Source organism: Trifolium pratense, linkage group LG2, assembly GCF_020283565.1.
Source record: "Trifolium pratense cultivar HEN17-A07 linkage group LG2, ARS_RC_1.1, whole genome shotgun sequence".
Classification (NCBI taxonomy): domain Eukaryota; kingdom Viridiplantae; phylum Streptophyta; class Magnoliopsida; order Fabales; family Fabaceae; genus Trifolium; species Trifolium pratense.
Window position 1 is genome coordinate 22,249,051 of NC_060060.1, and position 26,129 is coordinate 22,275,179.

Sequence of the window (26,129 nt, forward strand, 5' to 3'; positions counted from 1 at the left end):
TTCATTTATTACCTCTGTATATCTATATTATGTTCAAAACTTCTTATTTTTATTGAGACTAAAATCAGCAATATTTATAGAAACAAAACCTTATTTAACCCTGAAATAAATACCAACAGTAACACTATAAAGATGAAACCAGTTACCAGTTAAAATTAAAATGAATTAAAAAACTAATGTGTTAGTATCTGTTGCCTTATGGCTTGAATTCTGTACGGTGGCTGTACTGAGTCAAGATCCATTACTATAGTTTTGATGTTTTAGATATATAATAAATAGAAAAATGCTTAACATTACGAAAAATGAAGGCAAGAATGGCAAGAATGAATCATGGCAAGCTTTGATTGGTTATTCCACCCATGATTTCCGCTCCACACATACTGAATAGTTTCAACGCATTATGGAAGAAAACTGACATGTTGCTATTCTTGCATTTCTTAGGCAAAATTCATCGTACCATTTAGCATAGCTCTAATAAATAATAGGAACAACAAAGTGTCACATTATTGCAAATTTCCAAAACTTTAGTAATTGCAAAAATGGAGATATCCTAACTCGGCTGTACTAGTGCAATACTGCAGACCATTTCCTAAGTCGGCTGTACTAGCAGTATAGCAACTCCAATGAAACACACATTTGCATCTTAGTCATTTAACTAAATCTCGCTTACCATCTCGCTGCACCAGACACGAATATTGCTGCAGTTGACTTCGATAGTCTGGTTGTGTATCCAAACTTAAAAAATTACAAAAGGAAGTGCATTGAAATTGACTGAAACAAATCCACAACCTCTATACATACAAATTGACCAACTTTCTACAACTAGTGGAGTATACATTTGTGATAATTCTTGAAACCTCGCTGTAAACTGTTGCGGAAACACATAATATGCCTAAATGAACAATATTTACCTAAATGAAAATGACCAACATTTGATATGACTCATTTACAAATCTCCTATGGCCGGATGTCAAACTTACGACTAAAACGAAAGTAAATGTACAACCATCAAACCCAAATTACTCTTTTTGTTCAATATCCTGGGATCTCACGCTAGCACGTTTTGCGACATCCCAAGCATTTTGAGACGTATGTACACCAAGCTGTGTAGCAAAAAATGACTCGTAACCAGGTGAATCAAAAGCAAACCCGGTGTTCTTTGATATCGCACGTGGGAGTTCAGATATTTCAAGGGTTGTTTCCTCAGGTTGAGACTGGTTCCATATCTCTAGCCGTTGAGCCCTGCCGGAATCATCATTCTCATGTCTATGCAGTTCTTGAATAATTTGATAATCATAAGGAAAAAACCATCTCTGAACCCTGCAACCAGATGAACTAAACTGAATAAACAGAAATATTACAACATATAAAAAGAAATGTTTGACCCTCTCAAGCTATGTGTTGCTACCATATATGCAACTGGCATAAGTTTATTATTTAATTGGCACATGTGTCACATCCATAAAATAAATTGGCTGTCACCTCAAAAAGGCGCAACATAACACGATTACCACAAAAGATCATAATACAACAATGTTATCATCAATTAATCATCCATACAAAAATTGACTAGTTCTTGAGAGTCAAAACTAGGACGCTTTAGCTTTTGAAACAGGTTGGCTTCCAAAAAGTGACTCAACTAGGATATTTTAATAGAAGGCTTCATTTAAATGGGAATTTGAAATGTCTATGCAAAAGTGATTCATCCTTGTGCACCATGATCAATTGTTCCAGAACTAGATTAATGTAACCCAACAGCATAATAATATTTCCATATAAACAAGCAGAAGAAAAATGAGAAAAATGAGTCAAGAGTTCTTCAATTTTGAACCTTACCCTAGGTAAACAAAGTCACAAAAAAGTGCCGCAATAGGGACAAGAATTAGCATAATGTAGAAATACGGTGTACTCATCAAGACATATATGACAAAATACACATTCTCCTGCAGGTAAATGTAATAGAACTCGAGTTAATTGTGCCCAAAGGATAATAAGGAAAATAGCAAAGTATATTCTCCGATAAAGAGAAAATTTACCTGTCGATCATAGCGAGTTCTGATCCATGAATATATGAATACAAAAATAAACCATCCTAATATACTTCCACCAACACTAATATAGTGCCACCTTGTGATTGAATTAGAATTCATCAGAAGTCGGAAGTTAACAGTTATTACAACACATGTGAAGGCCATAGTACTAACATCCCAGAGTCCAAATATCTTGCCTTCTGAATTTTTAGCACTTAAATTTGAAGAACTCACAAAATAGAAGAATACTAGAGACTGGTAAACAGAAAGAAAGGCCCTTATAGCCACAACTCTCCATTTGAAAAAGGAATTTCTTATTCCCTCCATGTATAGTTCAGGATACTTCATGGATAGTGATGCACTAACATCCTTGCAAAAGGTACAAGTAAAATAATCAGAAACACATAATCATCTGAAATAAAACATTATACAATGATCGGAGAGAATGTGATACCTTGTCATATAGGCCAACCATGATCACAGGAAGCGCAGTGAATATAACATTATACAATGACTGAAACCAATCATCATAGAATCTCTGGCCTGAAAACCCAGTTTGGAAGTTAAACCAAAACTGAGTAAGAGTGAAAGTGAGATTCTTGTAAAAGAAGTATGTCACCACCTGCAATAAAAAAGTTTCAATTCAAGGATGCTACAACCAAAAAAAGAAGCTATGCAAACAATTTTATAGCTCACAAAGACATGATACCTGGCATATTCGAAGATATGACCACCGACCATGAACAAGAAGTAAATCTACAAGGTAACGAAATTGTGCAATTGCAAAATCACTAGCCATTACAGCTTGCATCCCCTCCATCCCACTTATTCCAACACCAACATGAGCAGCTTGAATCATGCTAACATCATTGGCTCCATCACCAATACCAAGTGTTATTTTCCGTGCACCATTCTTGACCAAAGCTGTGACCTGTAAGCACATGGAGTTATAAGCCAAGCAGCCCCAAATTCAACAAGGAAAGTAACTCAAGCACGTGGTCTAAATAGGATAAAATTGATTTAAGAATTACCTTTGTAGACTAACCTAAACTCTACTGAACGACAAGAAAATTAATAAGGTTTGCAGAAATAACATAGTCATTGGCATTGATGCATGAATGTTACCTGTGCTTTCTGTAAAGGAGAAACTCGGCAGCAAACAACAGAATGGCAATTCAAACTCAAATTCAGTAGAATGACTCTCAAACTTGGATCCAGTGCATACATTAGACATTTTCCATCAATTACAAGTGCTAAATTTGGTGCAGGTGGAGAACTAAAATAGCTTCGTACTTCCTCAAGGCACTTCGTCAGCTCTTTCTTAACTTCTTCTCTAATAAATCGCGCAATTTCTACTTGGTCCCCCTAAAGAAATTATAAAATAGTACTAACAATCAGAAGTATAAGAACTATGATTGCATCAGCAAAACATGTTGGTTAAAATATAAAGCTTACCCTTTCTTCAACTTCTCTAATGGCATCGGTTTCTGAACTGATAATGAATTGCTTCATTTCATTGTTTATTAAATTGCAAGCTGCAGGCAAAGAGTGGAAACACAAATATGAAATAAGTAACTACATAATAACCATGCACAAAAATCAATCATCAATATACAGAAAAACTGCCTCCACACACCATAGGCAATATTGATTGCTGTTTCAATCTTGTCCCCTGTAAGCACCCAAATTTTTATGCCAGCTCTTTGAAGAGTATCTATGCAGGCTGGTACTCCATCTTGAAGCTTGTCTTCTATGGCAGTGCTACCAATCAAAATGAGATCATTTTCGATAAGTTCTGCCACCTATATTATCTCCATAGGCATCAGTATGAACATACTATCTCATTTAGTGAAATATGTGAAAATAATTATACGTTTCTGCACCAACCAATTATAATTGGGTGCATATGACTAGTAAGTTTTTTAATACGACGCTAAAGAAAGATCATTAGAATAAAAAGTATAGTGGCAACGAGAATAGCACATTTATTTATTTGTGATCTACTGAAAACCCTAGCCATATCCACTGCAGACACCCAGGAATTCCGTCATTGAAGCCTCTAACACCTTCATTGTGTTGTGCGTCAGGTGTCTTGAGATAGTACTATAGAAGTCCTTATAAAGGTTTGGATAATCCTCACCCCTTGAAATAGTACCGTAGTCACCTTCATTGCCACCTTGACCGACCTCTATTACAGGTTCCAACACCTTCATTTCTAGGCATAAGAGTGTTGAGATCCCTCAGTGACAATAGGTAGGGCAATTATCCGCTTCATGGGCAATTAACAAAAAACTTAATGGGTTTGGCAGAAGGTACTCTAGTACTGACCCTACCATGCCCGCACATTCAATTATAATATATCCATATTTATAATAATATATCGAAAAAATTCAAAGCAAGTATAAAAATTTGTTGCTCTAGAAATTTATTGTTGTAAAAATTCAAAAGCAAGAAATTCATTTTATTTTTTGGGTTAATGTTCTTATGTTTTATTATTACTTAGTAGCTTTATATGTAATGCTTTACAATTAGGTTGGAAAAATCTTTAAATAGTTTTTCTGATGGATTTTTAAGCAATGTTACTTTTTATTGATTGATTTAATTAAACTGCAGGCAATGGGTACATGTATAAAATTCGATGCCCACGGGAGTATGTGTATGAGTACTATAGTACCCTATCAAGACCCTTCCCATTGTCATCCTAATCCATTTATGTTCACAGAATTTTGCTGAGAAACAAAAAAAAACTGAGGATGTTCACAAAATTTGCTGAGGAAAATAAAAAGGTAAATATGCACATGAAAACTACCAGAGCAGAGGTAAGAATGCACCTCATCTAACTTCTTTTCCCGGTCACTTAGAGAGGATTTAGCATGAAGGAACTTCTTGTTCCAGTTTTCGTAAACATCAGGATGTAATTCTTTGTATGCCAGGCACAATGTGCGTAATCCAGCAGATCCAAACTGTTCCAAATGCTCCCTGGTAACTGTTTTAATATCATTAGAACCATCAACTAGTCTCTCATAGATTACATTATCAGCACCCTGTGAAAAGCAACATCTGGAAGATATTACCTTCGTATCCAAAGTCATGCAATTTTAACCTTGTAAGTCTCAAGAAATTATTACCTTACAGTACAATACAAGCCTCCCATTTGGATAACGGCAAACAACAGATTGGCGCTTCCTTGTACTATTAAGGGAACAAAAATTACAAGTGCTACCTAAAATCTTGAAACCATTTACCAAAAAAAGAGATAGATAATTACCTGTTAAACTCAAGCACATTCAAAATCTCATATGAGACATCTTGAATTATGTCCATCTTTTCAGCATGAGATTCACGAACATATATCATTGTAGGTGTACGTCTGGCAGGGAACAATACTGATTAGAATCAATTCAAACTGCAATTACCTCAAAACCCCCAGTTGCTCTATAAAAAAAAAATGGCAGCAGAACCAAGAATCAATGTGCATATTTAGGGTGAGTTATAAGAAACGAAGTTGCTACTTGAGCTTCTAAAATGAAGTCTCCACTCAGACTCATCTTTCAGAAGATAAGACATAGTAAACTCCATACCCTTTATAATGATAGAATTGTTATAAAGAAAATGGATTATCTTAGAATTTTGGTCGAAGTCATCCTCATAAAACCCACTTATAAGGTGAAGACTGCCCAAACCTCATAAAGCACAAGCAGAGTAATGATATATCATTTCATTCAAGTGTCTTACATGAAGCACAAGAATTTGATTGCATGATTTTTTAATTGTTTTCCGCATAGCTAAGGTGGACTCTAATCTGGATTCAATAACTTTAGGTAAAGTCATGTGAAGGGATCACTGAGGAGATGACAAGTTGACAACCAATTATTCATCGGACAGTAGTCAAGACAGAAATTTTGGTTAGAGAATCACTATTACATAGCAGGACATATAGGAGAATCCAAGGATATCATGATCTCATGGATTATATTTTACAGATCTTCCTTTACTATGTGTATTTCTTATTTTTATTTACTAATTCCCTCCTACCATTCCTTGATAACTACGAAGAGACTTTATTGCATTCCATCTATTTAAACAGTCATAGACTGCTTAATAAACCACAACAGCTTTTACCCGTTCTTCTCTACAGTACAAACCCATAAAAGTTGAGGTAAAATGACAACAGTTTACATAGAAAGAAGTCTGAACCTGTAAAAGAAGAAACCGAAGTTCTTTGCAGCAATAACCAAAGCAGCCTCATCGGGTGATGCAGCCTGGTATCTGATCTTCTCAGGGAACTCGTCTCCCTCAGGAAGCACAGTATGGCAAATAGCAAGGCATCTGAAGAATTCCTACATAGCCAATTTTTTAAAAAATTGTTTCTTCATGCCATGTCATGTAAATATTTAACAATAGTACAACACTCGACCTACCGAATTCATGAATAAGTATATTGAAAAAATAGCAGCCAAGTGCTTAAAAAAGATAAGCTTAGTAGAAGAGAAATGAAATTTATACAACATGAATAAACTTCGCTTCAAGTAACTGATAGAATTCTAGACCCTCATTCAGGCTGTGTCGCCACCAACAATACTCGATTTAATTGCAATTGAACAGAAGATCTAATTCTTACAAAACAAACAGGCCCTTGATATTCCTTCTTTTACCAATTGAACAAAATTTGAAAACCAAAAGATTATCAACACAAATAATATCAGCATAACTAACATCCAACAATAAACTACAATGCAAATTTTGCAACTGAGTGCTAGTGTATAAATAGTTTTGTCAAATAACAACCACTTTATGAAAAAATTTCATGTACAGAAGTCACAAGGGAAACAAACAGACATTGCTTAGTGAAGATGTTGGCACTAAAACTACACGGAAAAAAGGATATAGAGCTTCATAAGTGTTGGTATCATGAATACATTATGCAGTTTTTAAAATCCCGGATGCTCAAATCATAGCACAAAACTCTAGGAAACTAAGTTTCTAAATATGCAGACCAGTCATAAAAACCTTGCATTGTAGTTACAACACATTGTAGAAGTAGATAAATCTTGTTAGTTTCTTCCATATAAATCAACCAAGAACTTATAATATAAAGGATAAGCAAGGAGGTGGCCAACTGATTTACCATAATAAACAAAACACACTAAGAAAGTTGTAGATATAGATATATATACAATTAAAGATCCTCCTAAATCAAATTTACAAACCATATAAAACAATTAAAATTGAAAGCTTAAATTGTGTTGTTAGAAATTCAAGTCAAGAGATATGATTTACCTTGCAGCTATCGGGATTTGGCTCATTCCTCCAAGCTCCTCCCATGAGCCTAGCATCATCAAAATTGAAACCCCTCTCTCGCACTGCGTTGGGTGAGATATTTTCCTGCAAAGAAAGAGAGATTCTTTTATAATCATCACTCTTTGATTACTTCCATTCAATCAACACATGTATTACCTCTAGTTTTATGCCCCTGCGCTCTGCTATTCCTTTCTCAATTTCAGTCACACCATTTCCATACACCTCTCCTCTAATTGAGCACTTGAAGAACTCCATTAAGTTTCTTGTAAGAGTCCCAGTTTTGTCTGAGAAGATGTATTCAACCTATTCAAATCAGCAAGTAAAACTGCATAATGCAACTCAGAAATGTGCCAAAAATATTACACACAGGACTACGTAACAACTTTTATAAGACACTAATTAATAATTAGATTTGTTTATATTTAAAAAATTTAAAAATAAATAAAATTGGGGAGGGGATGGAGGTAGAGGATAAAGGAATCAAGCACAATGATTCCAAACAATAAACGCTATATATATTGCAGAAACCGTACAGAGAAGAGAAAATACTGGAGAGGGCAGGATTAATCTATCAAATGCTACTTAAACCAATTGGTTTTATGAAAAGGATCACCCCATGTATAGACACTGAAAGGAAGACACTTTAGAATAAGTAAGAAGATCCCATTGGAAGAAGTTTTATCTATTCTGCTTGTTGAGGAAAAAAAGAGTAAAGATGTACTAGAGACTGAAAATCTTGTCTAAATGATGTGAGGGGAATGAACATATATATACAAGTCTTCTAATCAACCCCACGAATTAGGGAAAGAATCAAGCATAAATGATAAATCTTGTCAAAAGGAGAGCTAAAAAAATATAATCAATACATTATCACGCAATATCCTAATGGATACTAACCCTATTTACAATAGCTTAACACTCCCCATCAAGGTGATGCATATACATCGTATGCATTCATCTTGTCACAAGGAGAGAATTTTTTCTGTAATCCTATTTACAATATCAGACTTACTACACTGACTGGAAAAGATTTGAATCCCCGTGCAATCCTCACATACACGACAGCTCAAACAAGTGAGCTGCCACGGCTTCTTTTCTGTTGAGAAAACAAAATGTAGAACAACTTACCTGTCCAAGTTCTTCATTCAGATTTGAAGTTCTGGCCAATGCTGGGGTATTGGTTTCATGATGGTACATGTGCAAGTCGTTGTTGATAAATTTAGTAGACTGAATAAATTTGATCATCTGATACAACAACAAAAACAAATTTACTTCATCATCAAGACAACAGCATTTATAGGGCATATATATGGATGGGACACAAACCTCAATTGATACATAGAGTGAAATAGGGATGATTGTTGAGTATAACGTGATGAGGGTAAACATGGTCAAAAGAAAAACCTGAAAACATGGTAAGTAGAACCAACAAAAAGTAAGTCAAGAGGAAAAGAGCTAAAGGAGATGGCTTTTCATCTCAATGTGAAATATATAGTACCCCAATTCTATTTCCTGGATTGAACTGTGCTAAGCCATCCTCTTCTGTTGAGTCAAGATGTAAATAGAAATACTTCGTGTTTACAAAGATAGAACTGCAGTTTACACAAATCCAAGAACAACATTCATAGATAATTAAAATAATAGTTATAGTAATAATAACATAAATAAACAAGCAGTGCAGGATAGGCGTACTAATTGATTTTACAAACACACCTGCCTACAGCTCCTATAAAACACATCGTAAAGAGAGTTGCAAATAGAGTGAGTATGAGCTTGTCAAGTTTCCTCTCCAGTGTACTTCTTTTGGAGGGAACATTCATAGCATTCATCATCACCTGAAATGTATTCCAAATGTCATTGCAACAGTTTATGAACATTTACAGAAGGAAAACACACTGCTAATGCAACAAAGAATAAAAATAACTATAAAATATTATGAGGCAAATAATTCCAAGTAGTTTCATATAACTCAGTCAAGAGCCCAAATTAATCCGCACTTCCATCGAGAACTCATACAAATAGTACAGAAATCAATATCACCAAATGATAAGAACTATAGTGAAGTAAAACCTGCAAGTGGTGCTCACAATATTGAGATACCATTTCATAAACTTTAAAATAAATGCATAAATATCAAAACAACCATGAAGAAAGTGAATTTTACGTTGTTCTCTTCTTTCTACACACCATCTTCACCCAAAAGAATAATCACGGACATTTGATATTGAGAGTTCTGTTAAGAAGTCCCACATCGGATGTGAGTTGGCATGGACATGGGTTTATAAGTAAGAGGCAATCCTTACCTTACAAGCCGGTTTTGTAGGGTTGAGTTAGGCCCAACTCCTAATTCTAAGAAGTTCCAACTTTGGATAGTGATATGGCATTAAGAGTTTTATAAATGGAAGGAACCTCTCGTACAGGCTGGTTTTGCAGGGTTAAGTTTGACTCAATCCAAATTATAAGATGGTATCAGAGTCTATCCTAAATCCGTTTGAGCTACTCATTGGCCACTTGGGTCACATGTTCAATTCTATGTGTGAGGGGGAGTATTAAATTTGAAAGTCACACATTGGATAGTGATATTTCCTAAAGAATTTTTATAAGTGAGAGGTATCCCTCACCTTACAATCCTGTTTTGTGGGTTGAGTTAGGCTCAACCCGAATTTGAAGATGTATCATGTGAGAATTAAGAGATGAATCAAATGCTAATGACAATTGATTCATGACAACATTAAACAAGTGAACAACAGTAATATGTTAGCACTACATCTCAGCAATCAATGTATTACACAATCACATTTTTATGACCATATTTTGACCAAAAGCAAGATCAGAGACTAGAAAATTAAAAGAGGCGTCGATAAATCATCATTTAGCATCATCTCATAGTAGAAACCTTTGTTTCATGTCCTGTGAAAATAACAACCCCGACAATATGTCCTGTATTCCTGAGGCTGCATCCCTGAAAAAGGAGGAGATTTCAACATGTCAATACCAGTTTGGTTACACGAGTAGTACAAAACATCAGTATTTGTCAATGTTATTAAGCAATGTATAAAGTTTTAAAAAAATCTAATGAAGAAGTGAAGAGAATAAAAAAAATATGTCATACTCGCAACAGAAGTTGATTTGGACTGAGAGGAATTGTTTGGTCTTGAATTATAAGATTTCCAGTGAAGGTATACAATGAATTGTTTGGCTGTTCACACTGAATTTCACCTGCAAGTTGTTTAAGAAACAACACGTAACAAATTAGAACTAAATGTGAAGTTTTGCAAAAAGCATGGTGACTGTTGGTGTTTTGAGTAGCAGTAGGAAGAAAGGAGAATATTGCCTCTTAAGTTTTAATTATCAAATGAGAAAATGGTTACACAAGAGAGCTATTCTCTCCTCACAATTGATATCTAGTCAATACATGTATTTTCCAAAAGATCCCTAAAACAGAAAGGAAAGTCTTGTTTATAAACTTTCTAAACAGACTCAAGTACAGGGATCTATAACAGAAAAAAAAAAAAAAAAACTAACTAATTATAACTACCATAAAAAAAAAACTAAACAACCTATGCGAAAGTGTAAACTAATTCCTATTTCTTAACCTCCTGTGAAAGACCTGCAGAGTCCTTTTTGTTGGGTCATTACTGTCTTGCCTAACAATAACTGTGACCCTTATCAATCTGATTTCTGATATTAATTGTGACGAACACCTAGGAAAGACACTCTTGAAAAGCAGCACAAAGTTCTGTGGAGTATGGACAATCACAATTTAGGAGTTCCTAAAAACTTGGGGAAAATTTACCAGCATAGTACAAGTCAATAATCAGCCAGAGAGAAAAACTAGGATTTTTGTGGCCAGAGTTGGTGCTCGGCCAATGAACAGGAGAGACACAATGAGAAAGAATTTCTAGATTTCTGGAACATTGGAATAGTGACAGAATTAGGCCCCTGATGATGGTAACACTATAAATTAGAATAACATGTTGACATGAAGTATTTGAGAGAAACTGTGTCTGTTGGCTGTAACCGTTCTTTTTTCTGTAGTGTGATGGTGATCAATCACAGAGCTACTCAACAGGTAACTCACATCCTAATTGTGAGCTAACAATCAGAAATTGTCATAATTACAGTTAAATGTGTAATAAAATAAGTATTTTGACATAAATGCCAATATTCAAACTGATTATGTGTGAAGTTCTTACTTTTAGCTTATAGAAAGAAGAAAAATGTGTGAAGATCAAAAAAAATTAGGTAACTACTATATTCATTAATAATTACCATTAAAATGTCTCATACAATACTTTACCATGAACAAATTAATGATATTAAAAATAAAAAGTTTCCCGCTGCCCATAGTCTATAGGTTTCCCACTTATGTCATTCTCGTGGAAAAGAAAGCTATGGATACTACTAACTTGTACTAATGTGGTTAAAGCATTTGATCCAAGAGTTGACCTTTTGTGAGATAGGTTTTATGGAACTTGTTTATGATAACTGATGATATTAAAATATTACTTATTCTTCAATATAGGAATAATTTGTAAATATACCCTAGCGTATCCTAGAATGTTCTTAGCATAGCATATTCCGTAGCACATATTCCTTTTGTAATTAATGCTCTTAATTGTAGAATTGCTATATAATAGAATGTCCGTGATGCTCTTTAGACACATGGTTTCATCATATGCCTCTCATATTCTCTTACTTTTCTCCCTTTCAATAATAACAATCAACTTTGTATCTCTCTTCAAATGCAATCTTACATAAAATAACTAAACATATAGAAGTTGATTTTATTTCATTTCATACAACGAAAGATCTTCCTAAGCATCATGGTGACATGTGTATATTCCAAAGATCAATTATGAGATCCTAGGTTAGCATACATATATGATCCAGGTAGTGGGGAGTCTTAGTCGTAATCATAATTAGTTTTCTTTCCCATTATTATACTTTCCTCCAATTTTCCGATACACTTTAGTAGTTACTATAAAATCCTGGGCTGATCGATTTGATCCCAAAATTCAGGGATCTCAGACATCGTTTCTCTTGAGCATATATATTTGTTCAATTTTTTAAAAACAATACAACAAATTTTCAAATTCAACTATAAGGAGTTCGGATTTGGATCCTCTAAAGTGAGTAAACTGTAAAGTGAGGAAATCAAGGGTTGTGATTGTAACAACCACATAATTTGTTATGATTTAGCTAAAATATCTACTTTTGATTTATTAATTAACGATTGATATTATTTACTTTACACTCTAAAGTGAATCACTCACTTTAGAGGAGCCAGATTCAAGGAGTTCATAATAAATTAATAATGATTCATACACGGTGGAAGTTTAAGGATAATCTCTACACTCGAGTACTCAAATAGAGTCAAACAGGATTAATGCAAGAACAATTAGTTTTACCACCAATGCTAGAAAGGAAAATTGGAGATAAAAAAAGTAGTTGGTGGTAGGTTCATCAAGTATTCTTGAATAACAAATCAAATGCACAACATAGAATCACAAGTATAAGGCTTGTACCAAAAAAAAAAAAAAAGAATCACAAGTATAAGGTTAATCAATGATGATGCTCAGAAAACATGGGTCAGTCAATAAATTTGAACCTTTAAATTCAGAGGCCTTCTCTGGAGTCACGTAATCCCAAGTCTTTTCCAATGCTTTTCTGATCTTCAAATTGGTTTCTCCATCCAAATTAGCAGTCTATAACCCAAAACCCGGGATTAATAAACGGCATGGCTGCGCAAAGAATGTCAAAACAACAAATTTTCAGATTGAAATCAATGAATACACCTCAATGTAGCAGACACCATCAACATTTGTACTAGCTAGGAAAAGCAAATCCGCAGGAATGAATCCATCCTGCTTAACCTGCAACAAAGAACAAAGTTATCATAATCACAATGAAGTCAATAAAAGCAGTTTGAGAAAATGAATCGCAGTGGACTCAGATTACACAACTGCAACCAAAACTGACAAGAACAATTTTTTGGTACAAAACATAAACATTTTAAAATATTGACAAAGGAATTTGATAACATAAAGATATTTGGTTTATTTCCCCAGTCAGTTTTCAAAAGACCAATGTTAAAGGAAAACCCAAAAAAATATTTCAGCTCAGAAGGGAACACACTTCAATATGCAAATAAAATCCCACATGAGCACATACTTAACAAGAATTACAACCACATTGAAAAGAGATCATTCTTACTAATGTCTAATATTGAATCACACAAAGCTGGAAAAACAATTGTCATCTAGATATAGGTCGGGGATGATAATAACGGATTTCTCGTACAAGATAATGAGAAATTTATCAGATGTAGGAGGATAAAGCATTACTTTGAACATGTAAAACGGAGATTGTAGCCAAAAATATTACTCCCTCTATGCCTAATTTTTATACCTTTAAGCTTTTGACACACATATTAAAAAACAATAAATTTAGACAAATATAGATTGTCTCCTTAATTTGTTTTATAGAGGTAAAATTCATTTAATGCATGTTTTTGGTTATGTATGGATACAAAGGGATAAACATGTTTAATTGTGTCTTGGTTTCCTAAAACAATCAAAGATTTGGGGCAAAAATAAAAAAGATAAAAAGACTAAAGATTAGGGATGGAGGGAGTATAATCAACAAGCAATTTGAAAGCATACAACCTATTACCATTTTACTAATACAGATACCCTTGTAAGCAGAAGTTCAAATGCAAATATGTCAATAAAATCTTAACATAGACTGCCCTCACCTTAACAATGTCGCCAACTTGCAGTTTTTTCCACGGTATAGACACCCATTCTTTATCTTGCAAAACATGTACCCTGTTATTGTTTATGGCCATGTCATTTTGAAACCGTTTCTGTTGACCACAATTTAAGAAAACTAAATAAATCATCTGAATAATTTATAATGTGTAACTTGTATTACTCAACAACATTGTACAAATTTATACAAGAGAGAATCTATCTAAAAAAGGAAAATAAGAAAAAGAAACTACCAAGACTAGGGAACTAAATCAAAGGTAATAGACAGAAATATTGAAATAATAATATTGATTATGATTATAATCAACGAAATCAATAAGAGGAATAGAGACACATTGCTACTTCCATGATCATAATGAAGGTCGACAATATTTAATTAAGGATGCCATTTCAAAAATTCAAGATATTAGGTCGTCACCATGTAAGAAGGGAAACCTTGACACAACAGATGGAGTTGATACTGTGACTAGAAGATCATGAGTTCGAGTCATGAAATCTACCTCGTACAAATGTAAGGTAAAGCTTCCCACAGCAGACTTCCAATGGGTTCAACCCTTGAGTGAACCCTACCAATGGAAGGAGCTTTGTATCACTAGGTTACCCTTTTTTATGAGTTCATAACCATGTTTCTTCTTGGCATTTAAAATAATAAATACTTCAAGACAAAAGAAAATACAAGGATTATGGAGGTAAAGGGATACTGCATAATGAAAGAGGGAAAATAAACAAGGAAAAATAGAAAAGACAAGAAAAACTGTCCAGTCAATTGGCACCTGTTACTGAAAACTGTTAATTTTTTATTAAGTTACAAGTAAACTGTCCAATCAAAGGGCACATGTTACAGAAACCTGTTAATTTTTTATGAAGTTACAAGTAAACTGCATAATAAAATGTTTATTTCTACCTAACTTTCTCCTATATGACCGTTGTTTGGAATTTTCAACAAAATGCTACCGGAAAGATGAAACCAGAGTCCCCTTAACCTCAAAAACTTAGGGAAAACGTATATAAACAATAAAAATGCACATGGAAAGAAAATAGCATTCTCACCCAATCCTCAAATGCTTCCTTAATAAGAGAGAGGAGAAGCACCATAGATAGAGGAAGCACATTAGTGATCGGAGACACAGGGCTACAGCATCAGAAAATATATAATTACATCAGAAAACATCAGAAGATATATAATTACTAATAACTACACTTGTTCATTTTTAATAAAGCAATTGTACAGATTTTTATTTGCGGAAAATTACAAATGCGCAGAGAAAATAATACGGATCACAACAAGCAGAAGCAGATCAAGTACATATTACTGATAGTCACCTTCACAATAATTAAAGCAAGACAGAGAAACATAACGCAAAGACAAAGTAAAACGAGACAAAGTAATAAGTCGTATAAGGGACAGAGTATCATAGATTCAACGGAAAAATTACAATCAAAATCAATTGAATACTAAGGATCTGTTTTATGTATAAAAGAATATTGGACTAGACAGAGCAAGAGTAATTATTCCATGTTTGATTTAAGTAGTGGAAAGACACAACAAAAAAGTGGATGAGGAACAACACAAAAACCCAATATCTTGTTAGTCAGTAAACCACAGAACAACTAATTCTGTCATAAACGAACAAATCAAAAGACAAAAGTATGTGTTCCTTCCTACTTAATAATTGTGTCCTCTCTTTTATCTCTCTCTTATCTCTATATAAAGAATAAAATGTCACCAAAACAAAATACACACACACACCATCCAATATTATTGTTATTATTTATATGAAACAATGTAATAACGTAAAAGTAAACTATAATGTTTGCTGCTGTTCCATTATTAGTATGTATGTATATGTATGTGTATGTGTATACTACATATTAATTATATGATTACATTATATATTGTAAAAAATATTGTAGTAAACTTCACATCATTTCGTTTGAATTGTCCATTGTCCACCAAATAACAAAAAGAACAAGGAGTTACTCTTTGTCCTGTTACTCAAGGATTTACCCCGTGTTGTTCTTCTTGTCTTGTGTTTTAATGAGTATCAAAAACATCCTAGAAGTTGCTAAAAATTCGACATGACATCTAACAAAGCTTCATATAGAGCAGTTCAACGAGTGTGAATGGGTGGATTTAGACTTACTCCAACATTTACTTAGAGATGTGACCTGTGGTTTTTATATAGCTTGGGAAACACCCACCTTACAAGCCGGTTTTCTAAGGATGAATTAGGCATAACATAAAATCTAACAAGAAAATAAATCACTCCTTTTATCCTTCAGTCAGTATACCCTTTTCTCACAATTAAACTTGCGAGTAGCAAAACAACCATATAACAGTGAGTTTAACTAACATGTACGTACCTGATTGGTGTGGTAGACAAAATTGAGATAGTAAGAAAATAGAGATTAGCAACCCGCCTGAACTGCAGGATAAACAGAAATTTCCATCTTTAGTTAAATAAAAGAATTGTTTAGTTAGCAACAAATTGAACTCATTGACTCATACAAAACAGGATAAATTGATGTCAGCACAAAAAACAGTAGTAAATTATTGACTCCAAATTCACATATTTTAAAACAAGACCTAAAAGCCAAATATTTGTGCCAAATAAATTAAAAAAACCATTGGACTCCACCACCATGGTTTTGCTTTAATGGTGACTGAAAGAAAGCTAATTTAAGATTAACGAATTATAAAAAAGATGGTAAGATGAACAAAATGCCTTAAACAATCATAAAAAAGTGATACTCCTGGGTTGGCATTCTTAATACAACATCTACTTCGAACCAACCAGACAGATCTAATAAAATGTTTAAAAACAGATTCATAAAAATTGCAAAATCTGAAAAGTGTTCAAATATATGATACCATAAAGACAATAGGCATGCCATCTGCAATAACCATCTATGTACTTCGAAAATCAGCTGATGAATATAGCTTTAGCACAGTGCAACAATTCTTATAATGGCTAACCAAGCTTGTAACTTTCCGATAACTAATTGAATGCATCACACTGCCAAGAATTAAAATAAAAAATCTTAAAAGTAACTTACCTGTTCAAACAATCCTTTTGGCAAAAAAGTGAAAAAGTTGTACTTTGTAGTGGATATTGAATTGCCCTGGCATAATGTATAACAGTTAATAAAAATTCTCAAGTATAAGTATGAACATACAATATAATTTAACCCATGAAGCAGAAATCCCAAAAACAGAAAATTAGTGAACTTATTTCAATGAAATGGCACTCAATTTCATTTTAGTATGTTCATAATTGTGCTTGATTGAAGCTACATTCTTAAACGATTTTCCTGTGCAATTTGCCAGGCAACTTTCTTTCAAGTTTCAACCAATCAACCAATAAGTTCAGTAAAAGAACCAAAGAAAAAGATACTAAAAGTTGATTAAGCAGTGCAAAATATATCACAAAGAAGAATGTTATTATTATTAGTACCATGTTTAGTTCATAGAGAAAATGGCTTTTCACTCCCAAATACAAATTATATGTTACTATCATTAACAGGGTAGCTCAATTGATAAAATCTAAAACCCAATCCCCGCTTTCCACACTCAACAAAAAAAAAAAGTGGCATATGAATGAATGAACCAGAAAAAGTGGCACATCTCAAATCAAACCAGAAAAAGAAGGGAAAAAATAAGTTCTTGTACTAAGCAGTTCTTGTATAGCTCAATTATTCCCGCCAAAGTACTTACTCCATCCCATATTAATTTTCACATTAGCAAAAGAAGAAAAATGTCTCAAAATAAATATCAATTAAATTTATGTTTTCCATGTAATATTATTAATTTTATTTCCAATTCTACCTCAAATTGATACTACCATATACATTATTCTCAAGTTCATTATGCTCAATTATGCATTTATAATTCAGTCCATAAATCCTAGCTCAACCGGTAAAAATGCCGAAATTGCAGTGCGGACGCCATGACCGGGGTTCAACCCCGGTCCCTCACCTTTGTGAGTTTTAAATGACTTTTCCATTTTGTCTATCAACAAAAAAAAAAAAAAAAAAAAAAATTCATATAAAAGTGTGCCAGTGTAAAGAGTTTTTACACTATCAATCATATCATTAGAAATGTTACTTTTATAACATAATAACCACTTCAAAAATCACACATAATTTGTTTACACCATCACCATTAGTGTATGAAAATTAAACCCTAATGTTTAATACTTAATAATAATCATCATAAAATAACAATGTAACACTGAATAATAACATCGATGAAGGAGTAATAAAGAAAATAGAAAGAACGAACGAAAAGTGCATGGTAATGAAGAAAACGAACCTTGAATCGAGCGACGTGATTGGCTTGACGATCGTTACAGAAGATTGTGCGGTTACCGGGAGCTTGTGGCTTGACTCGGCCGAGTCGAAAATTTCGAGATGAAGGAATGTGTTGGTTCATTGTGGAAACTCGATCGATCGATCGAAGAAAGAATGAAGAAGATGAAGATTACGGTTACGTTTGATACTAATTTTATGCGTTTGGTTCAAATTGAACCGTACATTGTTCGTTTCGGTTTATTATTATGTGGCAAATATGAAGAGGCGCTGAAACTGAAAGCGAAACCACAGAGAAAGAGAAAGAGAGAGAGATTCGTAATTTGTTATTCTTCTTCTCGCGTTCTTGCATTTTTTTGCCATATTACAATACTATCCACGTTCTTGCACGGTTTCGATCGTTGATTTGATATTGGACGCTCTAAATTTAAATTGAGTATTATACATTAAATTGATTTCAACCATCGATTGAAAAGTGAGCGGTTTAGATCTATTACAACACCTATTATAACAATGTGCGATTGAATTGTGATTAATTGGATACAATTAATAATGATTAACTACAAATAATTAAGTGTATATTTGAACATAAATTGTGATTAATGAATATTACGTATATTCAATGACTTCGAAAAAAATGTATATTCAAGGACCAAGTTAGGAATTAAATGAAGTGAAAATATCAATAACAGGAAATTAAAGTTTGACTTGTCACACTTTAAAAACTATTTCTTCCGACCTCTTTTGTAAGCAAATATGCTCATTTGTATATTTATTAATGAGTTACTTTTTTTTTCTTCTTGATTTTATGTAAAGTTTCTATTACCATTCCTAAAATGACCTTAAATTGATATTGAAACTCTACAATCATTTTAAAAAGTAGAACAATTAATGAGGGTAATTTTGGAAGAATAAACTTGATTTTGGTAACTTTTACTTATATTTAAGTCCGAAAGTTTTTATTGACTTTTGCTTATAAATAAAGTCGGATGGAGTATAATTTAGCAAAAATTGTGTTCTCAACTATCAAAATAAAGAAATGAAAGACACAAAAGATTGACACGAAAATTTATTACGATTCATCTAATGTGGGATAGTTCAATCCTTACAATTAGGGGCAAATCTATTCACAGCTGACGGGGTGCAGCTACACACCCTGAACCTTGAAAAATTGTATATATTAATCCTATGTTTTTTCATTTTGAACCCCCTGAAAAATCAATGATCCATTCCTAAGTCTTCACACACTCTCACTAGAAGAAAAGGATGAAGCAAAAACTGTGTTATGGAATGGGCCAAGAGTTATCCCAAATATAGTCCTGTCGGATTATGGGGCATGGCCCAATAAGATAAGGCCTCCCTATACACGTCAGCATATAACGTGGCCTCCCCGACTCGTCACTACCGCACGGATATCACGTGCCCATTGCTCATCGCCACCTGAATCCCTTGAGCTTATCTATTAATTATCCCTACATAGCGGAACGGCTCCAACCAGGATATGGGCAACAACTGCTTTTCCTATGATATAGGACATATCCTGGCAGTCGAGTCTATTGGGCCTGCTCATTCCAGCCCATTAGACCGACCTTTGGTCCAGCGCCGGGGGCAACTATATAAGGCAACTATATAAGCTCTCCTATACAGGAGAGCCAAGTATTGAATTCTCTACACTCTCTCTTCTCTTATACCTCTCGTTCTCTTGACTTACGCATCGGAGTGCCTGCAGGTACAATCCCCCCCCTCCAGTAGATGAATTACTGCTCAGTGAACGATTGCTGGACATCACACCTATTCTGATCAACAGGTTAGATCAAACTGAGTATCATCAACAACATTAAACATAGCCGACAAACTGCAAAGTAGGAAATGAAAGAATGGAGGAGATAGAAGAAGTCTAAAACTGACCGTCGCTTTTCTCCTATTCATTCATTCATCATCATCATAATAAAACAATTTAGGGTTGTATCTTTATTATGGGTTGTGCCTTATGTTTCTTTTGAAGTCCAAACCGTTTTTGTCCATGAAGAAAAAATAAGATGGAAAAGTTATGCTAAGAGACATGTAGTGCCATTCATATTTTTTATTTCATTCCAAACATTTTTTTTTGTTAGTTCCAAATGTTTTTTTTAATATAAGAGCATATACACAGCTACAACACTATATTTTAGTTTAGTAAAAGAAAAACTATATTTTAGTAGTATTATAATTTTTTATTTTATTGAAATGTTATAATATTATTATCTATATATATATATATATACACGTAAAGAGTCAGGATCCGTTGACACCAACTAGTTTAACACTAAATGTCACACCTCTCAATAACGTTTTAACCGATATAAATTTTATAAAATTCATCGTTGGATTGAAAAATTACATCATATATATCATTTCTGTAAAATTTTAGAAAAATTCAAAATCATTTTATGTGCTATTAAAACACATAAAGATTAACGGTATTATCCAAAAAAAAAAAAAAAAGATTAACGTTATTTAGAAAACACAAAAACCGTTAATTTTGATGTATCTCAATAACATATCAAATGATTTTGGATTTATTTGAAATTTTACATAAATGATTGATGACAGTCAATTATATGATGTTTTTAGTAGCAATTTAGAGTAGTTTTAATAGCAATTGAATCCCGAAAGCAAACAAATACCTGGAAAAGTGAAGTTACTTGGCCCAGAAGCAAGAAAAGTGGAAAAAGCAGCAAAAAAGGGCAAAAACATAATAAACAGCGCAAGCCATCGTACCTATAATGAGATCCAGTGTGGCGCGATGAGAAGGCGATTTAAATTGAAGAAAAAACTGCAACAAATCTTTTCCATCGTACCACGATGACTTGTCATCGTGGCACGATGATAACGGCAAAAGAACGCAGAAAATCTTGAGGAAATCTTCCATCGTACCACGATATGATCCATCGTGGCCACGATGAGGCGAAAATACATGCCATTGTGGCCACGATATGTGCGATGGACGCGTAGAAAAAGCTCAAACCCAGCTGAAAAACTATAAATAGAGTTTTCCTCCTTCACTATTAGATATTCCAAAATATTCAGAAATATTCAGAGACATTGAATATTCACTCTAGAGTTAGGAGAACTCTAAGGATGAGGCAAGGAGACCAAGGAACTCCAAGACCAACAAGGTTCTTTTCTTTCCGTCTTTGTAATTTATTTTTCCTAGGTTAGGTGGAGTCGAGGATCTCCCTTACGAATGCTTGGTTTTGTATAATTTGGGTATAAATTCAATTGTTTTTGATTGCAAACTCTTTTATTGTCCGGTTTTATATTTATTTTAATACTGATCACATTAGAATAAAATCTAAGGAGCTAGTGGATATCAGATAGGAAACGAAGCTAGTTATCCTGAACGAAGGACGATATGCTAAGGTCAAGATGAGACCATTAAATTCAGTATCTGAGATTTTAGTATAGGATTAAAAGCTTAGCCTAAAACAATAATTTCTACCTGAGGCAGAGTTAGGACTAGTTTAGGCACACGTAACAACTTGTGACACATTGAGCCACTAAGGTGATGATACCAACGTTTGTAACAAAAAAGTGGAACTTGGGGCAAGGATACTTAAATAGAGTAAGGGTAACCTAAACTAGACTCTGAACAGTTTGTAATAGAAATAGGGAACGAGTGCTTCCGAACCTACTTTAGAAGACTAATCCTAATAGAGGGAAACAAGGGAAGTAACCACCAAGCAGGAGTAAGGGAGAGATTCGACCACACTTAACCACTCCGTGTGGTCACACACACAACATTAATTTTTCTGCCATTTACTTTTTGTTCTTTAATTTCCTGTCATTTACTATTACCCGCAAAGATACCTTTCAATAAAACAAAGCGAAGACCATTATCTATATTCCTAGGCGAGATTAGTAATTTTGGCACAATCTCTGTGGAGAACGATAAACTTATCACTTTATTACTTGGTAGCGATTCTGTGCACTTGCAGAACTACCGCCAATGATCTATATGATATAAACTTTCAATCCAACGGTGGATTTTGTAAAATTTATATCGGTTAAAACGTTATTGAGAGGTGTAACATTTGGTGTCAAACTGATTGGTCTCAACGGATCCTGACTCATATATAAATCCTAGATTGTGTATTTTATTCAAAATAGTTATTATTTTTGCTAATAATCTTTGTGTATATAAACAGTTGATTAAAAAAAATAAAAATAAAGAGTTGATCGATTGCCAGAACTACTGCTATGCATGATTTTTATCACATTCGATTTTGAGTACGGGTTAAATTGGTTTATATTTGCTCCAATAAATTTCTAATTAATATAAATGAAAAATTCGATAATGAACTAGTTTATCCAACTCAAAATTCTCCAATGAGATTTATAATATAAAAAAAAAAAAAACTTATGTTTCAACATCAATTTTTTTCATGGTCAATTATATGTTGTCATTTCCAGAGTTATTTTAAAAAATGTGTTAAAGATATTGCTAACCAATATTAAGAAAGAATATACAAAGGTAACTTCAAATGTGATGTACAAATAAGTTTTTTTAAATGTATAAACACATATTTAATATCTATATCACATTTAGATAACTTCTATTGTTACTATTATTTTAATAATACCTATTGTTTTAATTTTAAATTTACTACTTATACAAATAATTTTTTAACGTTATAATGTAAAATAGCGCATAAGACCCGTGCGCTACTTTTATGGGTAAAATGCTCGATTGGTTTGCCTCAACAAATATACAAAGTGGACCGTTGTTTGACTAACCGTACTAAATAATATAAATAATATAAGTGTTATTTCTAAGGAAAGTAATTTTTAGTTTTTTTTTTGACACAGGAAAGTAATTTTTAGTTAGAACTATGGATTACCATCTAGGAAGCACCGACACTTTTCAGATTAGGCGTGTCCGTGTCGGACACGTGTCGGTGTCTGTGTCCGACACTGACACCGACACTTATGATTATACTAAATTATGTCATTTTTCCAAATTTTTATCAGTGTCGACGTGTCAGTGTCCGTATCGTGTCCGGTGTCAGTGTGTGCTTCATAGATTAGATTACCATACATTTAACAGCCTCTCACGCTCCCATTCCTTGTCGCGATTTTTTTTTTGTTCAGAGATTTATGTGAATGGAGTAAATGAAGAGCCAAGATTTAATTCACATGCTTATCATTGAATCCAGTGGCTAGGATTGATTAAACATTTATATTTTTGAAAAGAATGTTAGTATTCAATAAAGATACATAAAATGTCAGGAAAAAGTATTATCCAAACACTTACTTATCCCCTGAATTTTATCTATCTAACAAATTTACCAAATCATTAGAAAAAAAAAAAAACAAAATTAAAGAAATGACACAAATAAAGTCACGAATAATTTCATTGATGACCATATAAAGCGATCAATAACATTGTAAAAACAAACATAGCTTAAAAAAACAAAGACACAGACACAAACAAAGACTAGCAAAGACACAAACAATGACTTAAAAACACACAACATAAATTTTTCAAAGGAGATATGGACTTATTAGACCAAAGACCAGTTATGTCCATATTAAAATCATGAAATGGTAACATTGTGATATACCAAAGCATATGTTGATTATCACTTTGCATACCATAATTCATGTTTTCCTCCAAACCTTACGCATCAGCAACATGACCCAGATTAGCTATTCCATTGACAGCTTCAATTCCATTCTCAGTCTCCTCTTCAGCTTGAATTTTTATCGAAATCAACTTTTGTTCGACTTCATTCAGTCTCTTCTCAATAAACCCCTTCCAATTATTGGCTTCATTAATGTTGAGATCTCTAGTATCACATTCTAGATTCTTATAGGTATCACTAATAAAAATGCCAGATTTCTTCTGGTTTTTCTCAATTTGTTTCATCAATATCTTTTGAGTTTTCTCTAGGGTTTGATTCGCGAAACCCTCCGAGTCTAGCATCTTTTTGTTTCTTTCAAGTTCGGGCAAACTCATGAACTTTCCTAACACATTTCTTGTTCTCAGACCAGGTGGCCAAATATCTGGCTGAGCACTGTTTTCAGGATAGATTATAATGCATGCTTCTACCCCACAAAGAGTGCTGAGTTCATTCACCTTCTTCAGTAAACCTATTGAAAAACATACATATTTAGATGTTAAAGATATATTTGACACAAATTATTGTAAAAATTGTAAAAAGTGACATTAATCGTCATTTTATAATTGATTATGAGAATATTTGAATTTTGTCCTATAAGATTATAAGGTCATACTTTTACCACTGAGACGCAAAATTGGTTTGAAATCCAACATAAGCAACCAGACAAAAATCCGATAAATTAACCAAATGTGAAACAAACAAATACACACCACAAACACAATGCAAAACGAACCCAATGCGGGGCATGAAACCACATAGCAAAAAAGGTGGCATATAAAAGTCCGCATGAATTAAATCAAAGATGAGCTTGAATAAATTCAAACTCATCTCTTCAGGAACAACAAATGAATTCGACTGCCGTCATGGAAATGAATTTACTAATTGATCATAACCAATGTTTTAAAAATTGGACCGAACAGGACGGTTCGACCAGAAACTGGAGCAAGTACCGGTCCGAACAACTTTGCTGAACCGCTAGTAGTGAAACCGGTAAAAACTGGAAAAACCGGTGTAAACCTCATAAACTGGTGAATCGGTCCTAGTTTTACAACGGCCAGTCCGATCAGTTTTTTTCCAAGTGACAATTGAATTTTTTTTTTTTTCCAGTTTCCTCTCACCAGAGTTAAAATAAATTATCTTTTTATTTTTGTATTAAAAAAAGTTTCAATTTTAATCCCTGAATCCTCTTTGTCTACATGGAATCAACATTTAACTAGCAGAATCAACTCTTGTTAAGCCGTCAGATAACTTTTAAGGATTGGTTTTGATGTTCATATTTATGCGTAAATTGTGTGCTTGAGCTTAATAGTGAAGCAGTTTATATTGGACGAGAATTGAACGAGGATAAGATTGAGAAGAAAAAAATATTACACAAAAGAACAAAGAAGTTTATATTAAAATAAACTAAAAAAACAAAAAAGAAGAAGAACAACAAAATATGTTTCGGCGGTTGTTGTTGTTGTTGTTGTGATTTTTTATATTTTTTGAAACAATGTTGTGATGTTTGTTGAATTAAGGTTGAGGGATATATATTGAAAATTTTAAGCTCCAAGCATTGAAAATATTGGGCTCTTAAAGTATTGAGCCTGAAAATTAGTGCTTAAAACAATAATCTTATTATTATTTTAATATATATCAATGAGGCTTAAAACAATATATTAATCTTCATTTTATTTTGACTAAATATATTTATTTATTAATTATCTGGTTTAATAACAGTTTAACCAGTTGAACCATGAACCAGAAGGACTCATTGGTTCAACTTCCTGTTTGTTTTTTAAAACATTGGTCTTAAGCATATCTTTCCAAACAGTTGAAGGAAACAACACAACAACCATTGAAACAACGACGATGAAACCAAACAATAACTTATGACAGCAAAACACCCCTAAAGTCGAAACAAAGACGAACAAAAAAAAACAAAAACGATGAGAGAGAAATCAACCAGTCAATCAAAAAGGAAAAAAAAAACAATAGTTTTTTTTTACAAAAAAATAATTAGTTTTTTTTTTACAAAAAAATTAATTTAAAAAAAAAACAATAGTTTTTTTTTT

At 33.2% G+C, this 26,129-nt stretch overlaps 2 protein-coding genes across 3 annotated transcripts; both read right to left on the minus strand.

Annotated features, from left to right (window-relative positions):
* Positions 1-744: 744 nt before the first annotated feature.
* LOC123906963 (phospholipid-transporting ATPase 3-like) lies at positions 745-18,785 on the minus strand. Of its 2 annotated transcripts, XM_045956996.1 has the most exons (27): positions 18,417-18,785; positions 17,162-17,227; positions 16,469-16,530; positions 15,155-15,236; positions 14,089-14,199; positions 13,130-13,207; positions 12,943-13,039; positions 10,444-10,550; positions 10,228-10,293; positions 9,045-9,166; positions 8,830-8,923; positions 8,658-8,735; positions 8,460-8,576; positions 7,488-7,634; positions 7,311-7,415; positions 6,228-6,370; positions 5,299-5,400; positions 5,159-5,222; positions 4,862-5,074; positions 3,667-3,832; positions 3,486-3,565; positions 3,156-3,395; positions 2,740-2,961; positions 2,485-2,652; positions 2,037-2,399; positions 1,837-1,943; positions 745-1,320 (listed from the first exon to the last, which is right to left on the minus strand). In XM_045956996.1, exons 1-27 carry the CDS (start codon positions 18,534-18,536, stop codon positions 1,020-1,022), a joined length of 3,621 nt encoding a protein of 1,206 aa, XP_045812952.1. In that variant the 5' UTR covers positions 18,537-18,785; the 3' UTR covers positions 745-1,019. The 2 variants fall into 2 exon arrangements, with proteins under 2 accessions (XP_045812952.1, XP_045812951.1); XM_045956995.1 differs by having other exon boundaries at positions 8,460-8,735; positions 18,417-18,733.
* Positions 18,786-24,071: 5,286 nt separating this feature from the next.
* On the minus strand, positions 24,072-25,913 carry LOC123904393 (agamous-like MADS-box protein AGL80). The gene is made up of 2 exons (XM_045954066.1): positions 25,793-25,913; positions 24,072-24,544 (listed from the first exon to the last, which is right to left on the minus strand). Exons 1-2 carry the CDS (start codon positions 25,911-25,913, stop codon positions 24,072-24,074), a joined length of 594 nt encoding a protein of 197 aa, XP_045810022.1.
* Between the last annotated feature and the right edge of the window lie 216 nt (positions 25,914-26,129).